The sequence below is a fragment of the Onychomys torridus genome, chromosome 1, assembly GCF_903995425.1.
Source record: "Onychomys torridus chromosome 1, mOncTor1.1, whole genome shotgun sequence".
In the NCBI taxonomy this organism is placed as follows: Eukaryota; Metazoa; Chordata; class Mammalia; order Rodentia; family Cricetidae; genus Onychomys; species Onychomys torridus.
In genome coordinates this window covers 103,867,804-103,885,219 of record NC_050443.1, presented here as the reverse complement: position 1 = coordinate 103,885,219, position 17,416 = coordinate 103,867,804, and the positions used below count along the sequence as shown (strand labels likewise).

Here is a 17,416-nt window from a genome sequence, read left to right as displayed (position 1 = left end):
AAATAGTAATCTTACTCCCCAGGCTTTTGGACAGTCCTTTCTTCAGCCTGACATCCACCTGTTCAAACAAAATCTCTTCTACTTGGAGACTCTGAACACCAAGCAGAAATTATACCACAAAGTAAGTACCCTTCTCTCCAGGAAGTATTCCTCCTCATCTGAGAGTTCTGGGCTGAGTCTAACTGCCTTGAGTCTGCCTGGGGAGCATTTTGGGAACACACTAAGCCTAGGGTGACCCCAGACTGAGTGAGCCCCCTGGCCCATGCTCCTGCTCCTCTGCTTGCAGAAGATCTTCCGGACCACTATGCTGTTCCAGTTTGTGAATGTGCTGCTCCAGGTCCTGGTTCATAAGTCTCATGACCTTCTACAAGAGGAGATTGGCATTGCCATTTATAATATGGCTTCTGTCGACTTTGATGGCTTCTTTGCAGCCTTTCTTCCAGAGTTCCTGACCAGCTGTGATGGTGTGGATGCCAATCAGAAAAATGTGCTGGGACGAAATTTCAAGATGGATCGGGTGAGGAGAAAAGGCCAAGATATAAGGGAACACATGTGTGGGTTCTTGAGCCTGCTATCTGATTAGTGAGGGGCACATCTAGGTCTTGGCATGATTATACCCTCCAGTAAGTTATCATCAATACCTGGGTAACTTGATGCTGCAGTTGGGTGTAGAGGGCACACTCTTTCTCTGGGACTTGGCTGCTGTAACTCACATGTTCATTGTCTCAGCCACGAAGGTCACAGGACCCAACAGGCAACACATTATCTTAACTTTTTTGTCTGCATCTCCCACCCCCTCAACACACATCTCTGCCTCCTACGGGGCTCGTACTCTTGGTGGTTTAGAAGATACCATACTGTTCCTCTGCCCTGACTTTCAGGCAGGCTAAAAAGATTGGTACAGCTTTGGGTCCCCAGAGATGGCCCTGTTGCTTGGCTGCCCTGGACTCTTCCTGTCTCTCTTCACAACACAGCACTGGTGCAACTCAGCCTCCTCAAAGGACCCTCATAATGCTCACCCTCTGTGCTACTGAGACCCTAGGGGAGGTCGCTTGGGGGTGATGGGGCAGCTGGGGTGCTGATGACTCTGGATGCACTTGGAACCATTGCTGCTCTAGGCTGTCAAGCTCCGTATCGCCCTCTTTCTGCACCATGTGGTCATAGCCCTCCCTGATCTTTGTGTGGTTGGCCATCTTTGGAACTTTGCAAAATAAAGTTCTTTGTTTTGTTTTGTTTTTTTGAGGCAGGGTTTCTCTGTGAAGCTTTGGCTATCCTGGAATTCGCTCTGTAGCCCAGGGTGGCCTCAAACTCACAGAGATCCGCCTGGCTCTGCCTCCAGAGTGCTGAGATTAAAGGTGTGTGCCACCACTGCCCTGCCAAAATAAAGTTCTTTAGGAAACTTTCTTCTTTGGAACAAGCACTGCTCCTCTTGTCCCCTTGGGTGGGGAATTGGGAACTTCTCTTTCCTGCTCTCTTGGTGCTCTTTACTTCTGTGCTGGGGCAGCCCTACATGCTGGAGCAGCCATACATACCAGGATCAGGTTTCTGGCCATTCTGCCCACTCTTTTGTCATGTACCCTAAGGAAGCTTTCTTGGACTCACAGATTTGCCTTTTTGTATCTTAGAATTGTCCTTTTTTTGGGGGGGGGGGGGATCTGTCTTTTTTTTCTTTCAGGCACTTGAGTAGTTTTGTCTTGACCAATTCCTAATATCTCAGGGTTGCTTTGCAGTGGCATCAGTATTAGTTAATGCGGTGGCTTCCAAATCTAGTTGCTCATTAGACTCCTGGGATGCGTATTGAAGGTAGATAGTTGGCTCCACTGAGGGAGTTTTCTTTGGTGTTTAGGAGCTGCCGATTGAAAAGATGCCGCTTGGTCCATTTTTGGCTTGGTTTGGTTTGGGTATTCTGAGATGAGGTCACTGTGTACTTTGCTGGACTTGATTTGTGGTCCCCCTTCCTCTGCCTCTTCTATGCAAGTGCCATCCAACCCTTCCCTCTCTGCAGAGTCTTTTTTAGTCTGAAACTTACTGTATAGACCAGGCTGGCCTCAAACTCATAGAGATCCTCCTGCCTTTGCCTCCTGAGTGCTAGGATTAAAGGTGAACACTACCAGGCCCTGTGCCCTGTGTTGTTCTTCAGCATGGAATGAGTCACACTTTCCATGTCATTGTCTACTCAGTCACCTGCTGCCAGGCACAGTCCCTGCTTCCGCGAAGCCTTTTGTTAAAGACAGGCTGCATAGTGTGTTTTGTTTTGTTTTGTTGAGCATGCTGTTTCTGGTGCTTCCTGCTCTTCCAGGTACCTTCTAAAGAGCAACTAACTCTTAGCTTTATTTTGTAGATGGCCTAGACTTAGTAGTTACTGAATTTGGAAGTAGTAGAGATGTGGGACAGGATCTTAGCTGAGTGTGTGGTTGAGAGTAAGCAGCATGATTGGTCCTTAAGAGCACTTTGAGAAAGCTCAACAGAGGAACTGACCAAGCCAGCTCAGGCAAGACAGGCAGGGTCTTTGGTGATGGGGACAGATGTGAGCTGAGTTCCATCGAGGAAGCAAGTGAGAGAGGTAGAACCATCAGTGATCTGATGTGGCAGAGTCTTATGGGGACTGCCTTGGTAGCTAAGGCAGGGTGTCAGTCATGTCTGTGACAGCATTGTGTATATTGTTGACACTCTTCACATTGGGACCTGCACAGCAGATCCCCAGTTACACCACACTAGGCAATGTGGGGAGCAGGGAACATGATAATGCTCAGGGCTCAAGCTGTGAGGGACTCCGCAAGATCCTGCATTGCAGGCTGTGGTGCAGGTCTAAATTGCTTACAGCAGAGCCTGGCCTGTAGAGCCCGGAAGAAGGATTTTTGCATGTGCCTTCCACCCAACCTTGTACCTTGCCTGGGACTTGGAATCTTATTAAATGTTTGCTTGGAACCAAAAGCACAGGTGTGGGGGGCAGCTGATGAGTTTGGTGGGTGGGTAGCCTATACTATTAGGCGTTGGGTGGACCTTCAAGAGCCAGGCCTCAGCTTTACCCTGCCTTTCAGGACCTGCCCTCGTTCACCCAGAATGTGCACAGGCTGGTAAATGACCTACGTTACTACCGACTCTGCAACGACAGCCTGCCCCCTGGCACTGTGAAGCTCTAGGAGTGCCTGCTTGCCTGCCTGGCTGCTCACTGCCCCAGGGACGTGCCTGCTGCCACCGCCACCTACACCACCTGCACCTGTGCCACGGAAGTCTGTGACAAGCCTTGGCCACTCTCTGGATGGTCATGCCCTGCGCAAGTGGCCTGCCTTTGCCCTCCTGCTGCCACCAATACAGCAGGCCTTGGGGTCCATTTGACACTGGTAGAGTTTCCAGACATTTGGAGCAGACAGAGTGTCATGTGGCCAGGTGCCAGGAAGGCACCCAGAGGTCCCACAGCGTGGTCCATGAAGATCATGTGTCTATCAGTCCTGAGTCAGAATCGCCAAGGACCGCTTACAACAGTGCCACCTTCTCACCATTCCACCTCCCCGCCCTCCTGGCCAGCCAGCCCAGGAGCAATCGACAGCGGAACTGTTTCTGGGGAGCCTCCTGCCCTCCGATTGCCTTGAAGTCTCTGCTCTCAGTCAGAGATTCGTGAAGACTCGCATTTTTTGTTCTTTTTTCTCATCATTCCATTGTGATACTAAGAAGCTTAATGGATAAATAAAATGCTTAAGTTGTTGTTATACAAGTATTAGTTATGGAGCATCTTTCCACCTGAGCCTCCTTAAGGCCAATATCTAGTTGGTTACCACGGAACCAACAGTGGAACTTGGTGTGGTGCTGAGGCCCATGTTGTCTTGGGAGAACAGTGAAGAGGCCCAACTTGCTATGGACTTCTGGATAATATCTTCCTCACACTACCTAAAGAAGATGCTCAGGGCTTGGGGAGCTGTTCTCCATGGCAGTGACCCTGTGGTAGAGGCAGACATGCATCCTGAGCCTGTCTTGCTACCAAACCCATAACCCCCTTTCCTGGCCCTGCACCTCCAGGTGGTAAGCTCAAGCTCTGGCTTCTTCCTTCCAGAGAGTCGATCTTCTCTGGAAATACCCAGAGTTATCCCTCAGGGAACAGGCTTCACCTGAGGTGCTGAGAGGGCAAGGTCTATATGGGTCAGTGTAGAAAGAGACAGCTGAGCCCTGGTGGGAGGAGACTAGTTTCTGGTGTGTCTGGGAGTTTTGGGACCTTGCCCTGCCATCCCTATGTAGAAACCCCTGCTCCTAAGATCAAAAAAATTTCCCTTCCTCTGGCATGAGTCAGTGGCTGGATCAGTAAAATACACACCTGCCCGGGGAAATTTACTTGTAAGTGAGTATAAGGTCAGGGTTTCTGAGAAATTGGAGCAGTGGTGGTTTTATAAACTGTGCTGTTTTATGAATTGCTTTTTATACACTAATGTAATATGATCATTCCTCATCAGAATTCTACAAAACGTGCTTGTCACAGTAGGTGGTGCTTTATCACAGGGATTGCCATTGCTATAATTATTTTTTATAAAAATACTGAGTGTGTATGATGTGTGTGCATGCACATGTACCGTGGTACATATGTGGAGAGAGATCAGAGGACAGCTCTGTGGAGTCATTCTATCCTGTCATCTACGGGGATCTTGGGGTTGGAACTCAGGTTATCAGTTTTGGAGCCTTTACCTGCTCAGCCACCTACACGGGCTGTCTGAAGTTTCTATTTCTGGTGGCCCCACTGTCTCTGTAAAATACACCATGGTGCTTGTGCTGGTTCTGGATGGTTGTCAACTTGATTATAAAGGGAGAGGTGCCCAGGAAATTTGTAAAACACACTGGATTATCTTAGAGGATGACCCCCTCAGTATAGTGGTACCAGGCCCTAGGCTGGGTGCCCTGATGTGGTGAGAGGAAGGAGGAGGAGACAGTTAGTTCAACCATTCTCCTCTTTCGGCTTCCTGTCACTGAGGTGATCAGCTCTGCTGTGCATACCTGAAGCCATACTCTTCTGCCTCACACAGGCTCAGAGCCCCAAAGGAATCAAGCCAACAGCAGGAAACTTTGAAACCCTGAGGCCTTTCCTCTTTGAGCTGTTTTCCTTGGTTGTTTTCCAGAGCTATGTGAAGTGTACCTGGCGTGTTTCCATCAGTTAAGTTCAGTCACAGATGACTGGGACAAACCCTTTGAGGCTTACAGTTGCTATAGCAGGACCAGCTTCCTACTGGAAGGGTAGAAGGTAGACTCTAGAGTTGCAGGTGTCTACATAGAAGGCTCCTGGGCCACTGCAAACCAGATTTGTGGGTCTTGGAGACTCGGAACTCCTACTGGGATCCTCTGTACATCTGAACACCTTCTTCTGGTGTCATCTATGTCTCATGGCATATCTGTGAGGCAGCTGACATGTATAGGACTCTGTGATGTGGGTCATCAGGACTGGCCTAGGGGAAGGAGAGGGCAGAGGAGCAGCCAGGCTGGTGCTGTGACTCTTCTCTCCCTCCCTGTCTAATCTGCAAGATCCTGCATTGCAGGCTGTTGTACAGGTCTGAATTGCTTACAGTAGAGCCTGGCCTGTGGAGCCTGGAAGAAGGATTTTTGCATGTGCCTTCCACCCAACCTTGTACCTTGCCTGGGACTTGGAATCTTATTAAATGTTTGCTTGGAACCAAAAGCACAGGTGTGGGGGCAGCTGATGAGTTTGGTGGGTGGGTAGCCTAGACTATTAGGGGTTGGGTGGACCTTCAAGAGCCAGGCCTCAGCTTTGCCCTGCCTCTCAGGACCTGCGTGTAGGGGGGACAGGAGCAGAAGCATCTGTTGGCTGTTAGGACTTTCACAGAACTCTGATAGATGACTACTGGTTTATTGATGCTTTTCAAAGGCTTCTGTGAGCCAGGTGCTGGGCTGCATGAGAAGGCTCTAGAGGTCAGTGAGGTATAAGCAATGTTGCCCAGGAATTCACAGACCAGTGAGGAGACAGCTAACAGATTGCTCAAGGATTGTGTAATAGTGGTGGGAAGGGATGAGGATGGAGCAGATGTATCAAGGACCAGGGCATGACTCATCACAGATAACATCTAAGTGGGTCCACAGAGTAGAACAGACCTCAGAGAGGTTGGAGAGGCAGAGAGGTGACAACATCTTTAGGCTGAAAAGCAGGATAAAGCTGGGTGAAGATAATATGGTGAGCCAAGAAGCTTTGGTGGGCTCATGAATGAGTCTTGTTATCCCCTATCCCAGGGAGTGATAAGTAAAGACATTCTCAGTAGTAATTCTAGGACAGTGTTGTAAGACACAAGGATATGTCTGTCTGGTCATGGGAGATGAAATCCTAGCTTGCTTGGTGTCATCCAAAATAGACAGTAAGCCCTGCCACCATCCCTTTTGCTGCTAGAGCGTCGGGGCAGACAGGAGGGCAGTGTAGTGTACTGTGCATTCAGCATGTTGGTGAGCGTGCTCTGGCCACTGTCTCATCTGACAGTGTCGGTTGCTCTGCCCTGTTCACCTTTTCCAGGGCAAGCCCTCCTCTGCCCTCTCTGAACCCTCCTTGGTTCTCTTCACTCCACTCTGTCCCCCAGCACTGTGTCCCCTGTGGCATCAGTGATATTCTCACTAAGAGGAGATGGGCGGGGTGGCCTGTGATCCAAGCCCTCTGCCTGGTGCTTGGCTTGGAGCTAGGGCCTCAAACCATTGAGTGGTTGAAGACTCACCTAAACAGAGCTTTCCCCACAGGAGCAGCAGAGGGCCTTCTGACTAATCCTCAGCATAATGAGACGGCTACACCCGCCTTGGTGTAGCTGCCTCCCCTCTCTGAGCTCCTGGGGAGGGCGCTCAAGTGCAGCTCTTCACAAGGAGCTCCTGCTCAAGAGCTCTTCCTGTCTTCCTGCCTCCCAGCACTTAGAACTGCCTTTAAAAGGCTTGTTAATTAATTGGCTGGGCCCCTTGGAATTGGGGAGGGAGGGGCTGCTTATGGGCCTAGGAAAGCTGGCTCCAGAATCAGGTGTGGGCCCATGGGAGGGTTGTTTGAATAGTGTGAGAGCTATAAAGTCAGTGATTTAATGATGTGGCAGACATTTTGGAAATGGGTAGATTTTCTTTTTAAAAATAAGCCTTGTTTCTATTTCTCCTGTCTTCAGTATGGAAATACGCGTTTGCAGATAAAGGGGGACAGAGGTGAGTCTCAGGTCTTTGGCTTTGATCTGGAACTCGGTGATCTTCCTGCCTCGGCCTCCCGAGTCCTGGGATTACAGTTGTATGCCACCATGCCTGCTCCCGGTGGCTCTTGACACAGTCACACACATCACCGAGCCTTCTATTCTGGTCTCAAGGGAGAAGGAAAGCAATGAATCTTCTTACTACCCTCCCACGGGTGTTCTTCCAGCTGGAGGACAGCCACTGGGGGCTGCTCTCTGACCCATTGTCGTCTACAGCTCTCCTGTCCTCTGGCAGAGACCAGACCTGGATACTGTTGTCATCCTTGGAGCTTGGGGTGGTATAGCTCCCATGTTGTAAGGCTGCCAGCCCACACCGTCTCCCCGGCTTAAATCCGTGTGCTCTATGATGGGGTTGATTTCTGAACTCTGACCTTGCGCCCATCTTCTGGAGAACAAAAGTGATTCAACAGGTGAGGCAAGATGTGTTCAGCATCTGTCTCCCATAGGCTTCTGTTACGGATTCCCCAAAGGCTCCACACCCTTACCCAGGAGACTAGCCCAGGGGTCAGCCTCTTGGAGATGCTTGCTTCCTGGGAGCCCGTGCCTACAGAGCAGAGTGCTTACAGAGGAGGAAACAGAAGCTTAGGAAGGGGAGTGATGTGCCCAAGGCCACACAGGCAGTCACTAGCTAAGCTTGAGACATTCTGGACCCTCATTCTTAGTGCTGTGCCAGAACCCACTGGTCTGTTCCTCAGCCTCCCAGTTAAGGGCCTGAGATGTTCATCTGCTCTCACCTGTTATTCACAGATGTCAACCTTTGATTGAGGAAGCTGGGCTGTGCTGGGATGGGACCACACGCTCTGCCCTTTCCTTGTCTGACTGGAGTGCCACTGGCTAATGCTTTATGCAGGGTTCCCCTGCTAACACTGCAGGAGTTCCAGGGCTGGGCCTGGCTGAAGGAAAAATAGGAAGCAGGGAGCCCCTTTGGGCTCCGGTTTGGCCATACCAGGTTTCATCCTGTTCTTGCTGGGCCACATCCCCTCAAGTCATAGAGCCAGTGTGCACAAGGTGCCCCTGGCTTCCTAGTGCATGGCAGAGCTTCCAGTTAGCTGCTGCTGCTTTCTTTGCTGACTTGGAGAGTGATTTGCAACTGACCCAGGACTTGGCACAGTGTGGGGTCCCTAGGCCTCTTCTGCAGTTGATTTGAACTTCCCTTTTGAAGTCAGCTGGGGCATCTGACCTTGCATTTCCTCTCAACCAATGGCCTGGGTCATAAAGTCAGCACTCACTCGCTGCCCTCCATTTCCGGAGACTCTGGCCAGTACTAGATCAAGAACTAGGTATGGGCAGGGACAACAAATGACCCCTGGCCTCAGGAAGGAGTGATCACCATAAGCATCCTACCATTGAGCCACATCCCCAACACAAGCCTATTAAGATACGGTGGGCAGCCACATGTGTGGCATGTGCTCACTAGTGGTCACATGAAGATGTCTGGGTTCCCCCAGAATTCCACAGCTAGAGTACTGTGCAGGTAAGGTGGGTCCCAGCACGAGGAGCAGGGAGAGCTTCTCTCTCCAAGTTCCAGGCCCCTCTCTCTGGAGATACTGAGGCATTTGGGAGCTTAGGGACACACACTGGCCTGGTTGTGAGTCAGCCTCCAGCAGATGTGAGTTCAAGTGTAGACTCAGTTGTTTTCCAGGCCCTCAGCTCTAGGAAATGGTGCCAGTGCCCCAATCCATCTCAAAGCCATTCCAAGTAGGAATGATAGCCAGGATATTCCAAATGACGCTTCAGGCAAGTCACTTAGGCCCAGTTATCAAATGTAAATTGGAATCAGGACATTTCCTCTGAATGAAGTGGGAGGTGTATTTACTGGCTGCCATCATTGCTCAGTAAATGGTCCTGTAAACTGTAGCTGGTTTTGCTATAAGCTCAGGGTGTACAACCCACAGCCAGTGGTCTATCTCTGGTCACCCTGCATCAGTCAAGGTGACTACAGGATTCAGGAGACTTGATCTTCTTTGTGGTTGTATTAATGTGGTAGTAGTGGTGGTTTGCTTTCTCCAGTTAGGGTCGATATATCCTAAAGTATCTTCAAACTATGTATTCAAGGATGACCTTGAATTTAGTGATCCTCCAGCATCCACCTCCCAAGTGCTGGGATTACAGGTATGTACCAACACACCTGGTTTATTAAGTGCTGAGGATGGAACTCAGCACTTAGTGCATGTGAGGCAAACACTTTATCAACCAACCCCAGCAGATTCTTGGCCTCTGGGCTGGACCCATAGGCTTATCTCTTGCCCACCAGACTTGGCACTTGGGAGAAGATGGTTTCCTGTTCTGAAAAAGTAGCTCAGGTATGCACAGCCTCACAGCCAGTGCAGCTGGCCTGATAGCTAGGCTTCAAAGAGGACTGGTCACCATGGCTGTGGGATGAATGGATGTGGCAACTGGCCACAGTGGCCCAGGGCCAGGGGGGAGGCAAGGGAGCAACTAGTGCCTACTAGTGGCTGCACTAGGGTGTAAACTGGAAGCAGTTTCGTGGAGTTGAGGGTGCAGATCAGTGGTTGAGTATGTGCTTGGCCCTGGGTTTGACCTCCAGCATCACAGAGACAATAACATAAAGCATAGTTATGGACTTGCAGTTCCCACCTGGGGAGGTCCATAGGACTGCCATTCGTTTCCCGTCATGCCATCCTTCACAGGAGACTGGACAAGAGTATGTGGCTGTTGATAGTGCAGCACATCGGTGCCCAGAGCTGGCTGATTCATGTGTACGTGCGTGCATGCACGGACACTCATACACACACCATCTTCATGCAATGAGAAATGGCTTGAAGTGGAGATGCAGTATGCATGTCAGCAGCCTCTGAGGACACTGCCTGGGCTGATCTCAGGACGAGACATCAGGAGGTTGGTCCTTTAGCCTTGCAAACAAGATGTTGGGCTCCCCTTCCATGGCAGCTACCTTTCCATCATATGTGATGTGAACAGCTCAAGACCCAGCCCTTCATCACTTGGTTCATTGTGACTTGAAAATGTGATGGCAACAGGAACATCTCTTTCACCTCTACCAACTGGAAGTAAGAGAGGAAGTGGGAAGGACCGTGTCCTTCCAGGGACCTCTTCCCCTGGTGTCTTGCTTCCTCCAGCTCTGCTCAACCTTTGACGTTTTCAGAAATATGATACTGCTGTGTGAGGACCAAGTACTCCAATTATGAGCTTATGGGAGGGCATGTAATAGGGCCCTTTGAATTGGTCCTTGTGTATATGACTTCAGAAGAAGGACTGGAGAGATGGCTTAGCAGTCATGAACACTGGCTGCTCTTCCAGAGGACCCAGGTTTGATTCCTAGCACCCATATGGTGGTTCACAACTGTCTGTAACTCCAGTTCAGGGGATCTGACTCCCTCTTCTGGCCTCCACAAGCACTAGGCACACATATGATGTAGACAGATATGCAGGCAAAACACCCATACTTGTCAAGAATAAAAGGACTTCAGAAGAGATGCAACAGCTCCCTAACCAGTGAGAGCTAGAGTGTAGCCACCCTGTCCTCTCCTGCTCCCCTGACAGCCCCCACACCAGTGCCCTTACTGTCCCCTTGCTATAGGGCCTTTTTCCTGGCCAGCGCTATGCTGTCTTCTTGGGTCTCAGCTCAGGGATATGCAGACAGCTCCTGTGCTTCAGCCTGCACAGCTTTGGATGTGAAGAGGTGACAAATTCGCATACAGAAGAGCTGGCATCAGGTGGGCCCTGTGCTCAGATGGAAGAGTCTGTGAAGTTAACGAATCTTGGTAGGGATTCTCTGTACCAGGGCAGTCTTGGGTTGCGGAATCCCGGAGGAGGAAAGTGCCTGTAAACAATCTGTGGTGGGTACTTTCTGCACACACTGTCGGCATTCCATACTTGCGTCAGGGGAAGGCCTTCCCGTTGCCATGGGTTTGAGGCACTGGGATCCTAGACATGATGTGTTCTTGTGTTGCTACACACATGCACTCAGGGTTTCGCCTGCTCCTCACACCACTGCCTTCTTTCTCCATCTTTCGATGCCTGCCTTCCCAGAGCTTGTCAGCTCCTGGCATGCTGCTTCTTTATTCTCAGGGGAGAGTGTGTTTGTAGGCATTGTGGAAGTGAGCCCGGAGACAATCAACTTAAAAAGAGGATAGGTTTATCTTGGCTCACGGTTTCATTTTCAAACCCTGGTCAGTCAGTCCTGTCGCCCTCATCTGTGGCAGCATAGACTCTTGTAGCAGAAGCATGTGATGGCAGTTGTTTTACCTCATGCTGCCTGGGAAGCACAAAATAGGAAGAGGCTGAGGTCCCACTGTCCCCTCCAGGACATTTGCCTAATGGCCTGATTTCCTCTGCTAGATACCACTCTCCCCTGGTGCCAAAGGCTAGGGACCAAGTCTTAATGCCTTTGGAAGACACTTAATATCCAAAAGGAACTCTTCTAGATAGGAAAATCCTGTAGGGTTGAATTGAATGCTAGCTCCCTCCCCCAAATAGGTCTCCTTCCCAGAACCAGTGTTGGATATTGTTTAAAAGAAATCTGGAGATGAGGTCATCCTGGATCATGCAGTTTGCCTCCAACCCAATGACAAGTGTCCTCCAAAGAGACACGGGGTGGGGGATGTAGCTCGGTTGGTGGAGCACTTGCATGGCCTGCACAAAGACCTGGAATGAACTGTTAGCAAACCAAACTTGAGAACTAAAACAGACTCCTAGGCTGAGCCCTTATGGGAGGCAGATGTTTCAGCTGAGTGGCCACCAGGGGGGCCAGTGCCAGGTCTTCAGTGCTGGCGAGTGTGTGTGCCAGAGCAGTAGAGGGGGTATTAGTGCAATAGGTAATAGTGGCTGTGGCCACTTCCTGCAGGGGACTGGATATGTGAAACTGTAGGCTCAGCGAGGCTACATCTTGAGCTGAGGAGCTGTGGTGTATGGGACTCAGGAGCACAGTGGGCTGAATTTGCATGGGGTGTGGGGCGGTAAGCTCCAAGAACATGGGATTTGGTCAGGATCAGAAGTGAGCAGAGTATATCTGGAGCAAGAAGTAGGGCGTGGTGGGGACTGTGGTGCAGACAAAAAGCTATCACAGCATTCATTCACCAGCTGTCTCACGTGGCCCCATCTGCTCTGACCCAGCCCCACCAGGCCGTGTGCTAGACCTGGCTGGACTGTCAGCAACTGTGGTCACACAGTTACTGAGACAGAAAGGTGGCAAGTCCAGAGGGACACAGCTAGATGGGCTGATAACCAGCTGGATGGGGACACTCCCGTATCTGACACAAACATTATCACAGGGACTGGGCTTGGCAGGCTCACTGCCTCTCCTGTTAGAGTTTAACCAGCCCTCTGCTGAGGGATTTGCTCTTAATGAATCTGCCTTGTTTTTCTGGTGCGGACAAACCCTTCACCTTCATAAAACTTTCATGACTCAATTTAGCATTGGGGGGAATGAAATTTCAACCCCCAGGCCCTGGTGCAGAGATTGCCTCTAGTCCCAAGAACTCAGCCTGGCTCTGACAGTCATCCCCAGCGCGGTGACTCCCCTGGTGGTCTGCAGGGAATTGGCAGGGACCTTGGTCCCCTCCGCCCCTGGCTCTACCTTACTGAAGTAAGGCAAGGGCTTCCCTGGAGAATGGAGGCATCTGTGCATCAGCCAGCAACACCTACCTGCCTGAGTACCACTGGCCCTGGAGACCTGCTAAGCCACCAGAGGACTGAAGCCCATGGCTGAGCCCTGGTGAGAGGAGGAGAAAGACCCCCGCCCATCTTTAGACCCATGGGGAATAACTTCTGCAAAGTTTGTCACTCAGCTCTCATAATAGGCCTCCCTCTCTCCGCATTGGCCATGCCAGTGAGGGGCAGCTGATCCCACACACAGTTCAGGAGTGATGTCCTCATTACTTTCTTTTCTATTACTGTGAGGAGACACCAGGACCAGGCAACCTGTAAAAGAACGCATCGACTAGGGGGGTTGCTTACAGTTACAGACGGTGAGTCTGGGCCTGGTGTGAGGAGCGTGGTGGCAGGCAGGGAGGCGTGGTGCTGGAGCAGTAGATGGGGGCTTAGATCCTGGTCCACAGGCCCAGAGAGTGAGACTGGGCCTGGCAAGGGCTACAGGCCCACCTCCAGTGACACACCTCCATCGAAGCCACACCTCCTAGTTCTTCCCAAGGGGCCCACTAACTGGGAAACAGACATTCAAATAGATGAACCGATGATGGCCCTTCTCATTCAAACCACCACATGTAAGATTTTTACCAGTGGGGGGCAGTCAGCTTTGGGAACCATGTTCTGGGACTTCTGAGAAAGACATTTACCAGCCATCTGGGAGGGGTGGGAGGAGAATGTGATGTCAGGAATGGAAGTAGCTGTCTTATCACACCCAGACCTCTTTGTAGAACCAAAAGAGGACAAAAGGATAGAAACAGCATTGAAGAAAGCAAGCCGGAGGGCTGGGGAGCATCCAGTCCTTGATACATGTGAGCTTCTAGATCCACGGTGTCTAGAGACTGCCACTGAGCTGGCTAAAGCCAGCACTAGATGGCACCCCTCCTCCAAGGTGGGGCACAACTACATGCTGGGGCGCATTTAGGTTTTGGGTTTAGTGCCTGGGCCTCTAGACGGAGTCCATGAGAGCATCACTTCTGGGGAAAACCAGGTAAATTAGTTACCCAACAGATGCAGATTTTATAAATGAATTTTGGAATATATGGCCAGTGGCAGAAGCCATCCATCAGTTGTGACAGGTCTGGAGTGTGTCATTTATTTCCGCTGTCCAGGGTGGCCTCTGTTCTGAGACACCCCATGGTTCCTACATCCTGTGGTTACAGCCCAGAACCCTTTTCTCCCACACAGTGTGCAGGGCCAGCCCGTGTGCAGGGCTGCCGTAGATGTAGGAAATAAGTCAGTGGAAGGGAAGGAAAACACCCAGTTCAACCTGAGAACAGGGAGAGGTTGGTGTCCTTGGACCCTGTGGCTCGGTGCCCAGGGTACAGGAGAACACACAAGCAGGGTTGAAGAATCATGTTTTTTCTAGTCAAGAATATGGAGGTGGGAGGGCCTGGTTTCATCAGGTCCAGAACCTGCAAGGCAGGAGGTAAGTCAGGCTGCCTGGTTTTCAGACCTCCCAACCTCAGGGCATGTGGTGGGGTAAGCTGTTTTCTGGAACTCCAAGGGTGGCAGGTTTCTGGAAGGCTTGGACTTGTTTTATGGCACTGTTTTTAGAGTCGAGGGGTCCTTTGGAAATGAGTGTGTGACATCTGGGGCTGGTACAGGCAGACTCTTCACCCTGCTTGCTCTAAGATAACAGCGCAACAAGTCTGTGAGTTGCCTCATGTGGATCTGGAAACCAAACTCGGGTCCTCTGCAAGAGCTGTACACTCTCAGCAGCTGAGCCTTATCTCCACCCTCGGACTAATCCTCAGGGAGGGGAGCAGAAATCCCAGGTGGTTATGATGCCAGCTGCTGCCTCCTCTGGTCTCTCTCACTCCAGCTTATCCCCTGCACACCTACTCTCCCTTCTTCCTTTCATGGCCCTCACCAGAAGCCAAGTAGATGCAGATGTGAACATCTCCTCCAGAGCTGTGAACCAGAATAAACCTTGTTTGGTTGGTTTGGTTTTGGGTTTTTGTTGTTGTTGTTGTTTGTTTGTTTGTTTTTGTCTTTTGTTTTTTGAGACAGGGTTTCTCTGTGTAGCTTTTCGCCTTTCCTCGAACTCACAAAGATCCACCTGGCTCTGCCTCCCAAGTGCTGGGATTAAAGGCGTGTGCCACTATCTCCTGGCCAAAATAAACCTTATCTGCCTCTGGTGTTGGTTACAGCTAGAGAACACAGACGAACACAGATATGTTGAGTCTCTGCTGGGGAGAGGCCTCCTGTTCACCTCTTCCCGTTTTCCTGGCCCTTGCTCAGCTGACTCCTGAAGCCACTGGAGAAGGACATGCCAAGCCTGGGTTGTGGCGAGGAGGCTCAGGGCTGGACACTGAGGGGAATAACCAGGACAGAGGTGCCCCACAACCAGGACAGGGGTGCCCCACAACCAGGACATGGGTGCCCCACAACCAGGACACGTGTGCCTCCATCAGCCTTTGTGCCCAAAACACCCTGTGAAGTGGCCTCCAGTCCCCTGAAGCCACACTCTTTTCTTCTGTCAACCCTTGGGTTTTGTTAGCCAGTTCTCCCTGACTGGCTGGGTGAGCCCTCACAGCTCATCAGGGCTTCCTAGGGTTAGCAGACTGACAGACCAGTGTCCCCAAGTAGGATTTACACCTCATCTGGCTGTCCAAGCATGGCCCACAGCCCAGGAAGTGGACCTGCTCACAGTGGATGTAGAAGGAAAGTTCAATGGCAAAAAGCAGTGCCGCCTTGGCTAAGAGCTGAGACAGTGACACTATCCGCCTCGGGTATAAAACTTACTCTGAGGCTTGGTCCCTGCCTCAGTGTGGGGAGTGGCCATGGGGCCAGGTAGAAATTGCTCGTGAATAGAAGAGTGCTTTCCTCATGGGAGTGGGTTGGCTGGGCCACTTCTCTCTCTCTTGCTCACTTTTTTTCTTTCTTTGACAAGTTCTCCTACAACCTGGCCCAGCCTGGCCCAGGCTTGCTTAAACTTACTTTGCAGGTGATGCTAACCTTGAACTTCTGATCCACTTGCCTCTGCCTCAGCAGTTCTCAACCTGTTGGGTCACGACCCCTTTGGCACACCTTTATCTCCAAAAATATTTATACTACGATTCATAACAGCAGCAAAATTACAGTTATGAAGTAGCAATGAAAATAACTTTATGGTTGGGGGTCAGCACAACATGAGGAACTGTATTAAAGGGCCGCAGCATTAGGAAGGTCGAGAGCCCCTGGCCTGCCTCCTTAGTGGTGTGGTTACAGGCATGGACCACCATTCCTGGTTTCGGGCAGTGCTGAGGACTGAAGCCAGGACCTCGTGCAGACCAGGCCAGGAGGCGACTGAGTCTCAACCCCAGGCAGTTTCTGCCTGCTCTCATGCTCTCGTTTTGCAGCCACACGTGCTGTGAGATGCTGTCTACACAGACAAGGCCAGCCAGTGGCAGGTGGGGCTGTAATGGTGAAATTATTTAGGCCACTCCAAGTAGTTAAAAGGGAGGTTTATTTTGTGGGGTAACTTACAATGAAGGGGTAGGTTGCAGGGTCTAGCAAAGGTATAGTGCAGTCCGGCGGTGTTCTCTGGGAACTCTCCTCGGTCTACCTACAGCGTCCAGCGTCCCGGAACCAAGCGCGCGCCCTCTCTCCATCCTCTGTCTTCCATTTCCTTCTCCACCCTGACTTGTGGGTGTGACCATTACTGAAGCCTCAAGGGGGGTTGGAACTTCCAGGCCAATGCTGGGATGGCTACCCACTACAGGGCTGTGTAGTGGTTGAAAAGAAAAAAGGGAGCAGCACTATTAGGAAGAGTGGCCTTGTGGGGGTGGGCGTGGTCTTGTTGGAGGAAGTGTTGTCACCTTGGAGACAGGCTTTGAGGTCTCATACATGCTCAAGCCACATCCAGGGAGACAGACAACTTCCTGTTGCCTGTGAGTCAAGATGTAAGAAGTCTCAGCACCTTCTCCAGCACCATGCCTGCCTGTGTGCCACCATACTCCCAGCCACCATGCTCCCTGATAGAATGATAATGGACTGAACCTCTAAAACTGAAAGCAACCACCTTAATGAAATGTTTTCCTCATAAGAGTTGCCATGGTCATGGTGTCTCTTCACAGCAATAGAAACCCCGAGACAGGCTGCTCCACCCAGCACTCAGTGCTCTTTTCATTATAAATCCCCCAGTGTTGGGGTTTCTGCTCCAGCAATAGAAAACAGAATATGACACTGTCCTTACCTCCTTTGATGTTACATCCCTCTCAACCCCCAGGGAAGCAGCAGGACCAGGGCAAACAAAAAGGCCACAAAAGCCATAAAATAGCTATTAGGATTCTCCAAAGCCATCAGAACAGGCTCTTCTTTCTCCCAGGACCAAGGTCCCTATGTCCCCAGACACACTGCCATGTAGTTAGGAAAGGCCTCATGGAGATATACCATCCAGCTGTCATTCAAACTAGAAAAGTCCTCAGTCTTAGTACAACCATATTGATTTGGCAGCCCAGGCCCACCTGCCTTCTGTTCCAACCCAGTCCACTCCCTACCTGAGTCAGCCTGCCCTCCAGGGTGCTGGTCTGCAAGTTGAGTTTTTTCTTCACTAATTCTATGGTTCTGGGGATCAAACCTGGTGTCTTACACATGCCTGAAAAGTACTC

The 17,416-nt window shown here is 50.9% G+C and overlaps 1 protein-coding gene across 3 annotated transcripts in view; it reads left to right on the top strand.

Moving 5' to 3' along the window:
- The window catches only part of Xpo6 (exportin 6), a 112,521-nt gene extending 108,811 nt beyond the window's left edge, over positions 1–3,710 (top strand). For all 3 annotated transcript variants that reach the window (XM_036191741.1, XM_036191744.1, XM_036191756.1), the window contains 3 exons: positions 23–121; positions 287–517; positions 3,042–3,710. In XM_036191741.1, coding sequence (XP_036047634.1) covers positions 23–121; positions 287–517; positions 3,042–3,143 — 432 coding nt within the window. In that variant the 3' untranslated portion in view covers positions 3,144–3,710. The remainder of the gene's footprint in view (positions 1–22; positions 122–286; positions 518–3,041) is intronic.
- Positions 3,711–17,416: the final 13,706 nt, after the last annotated feature.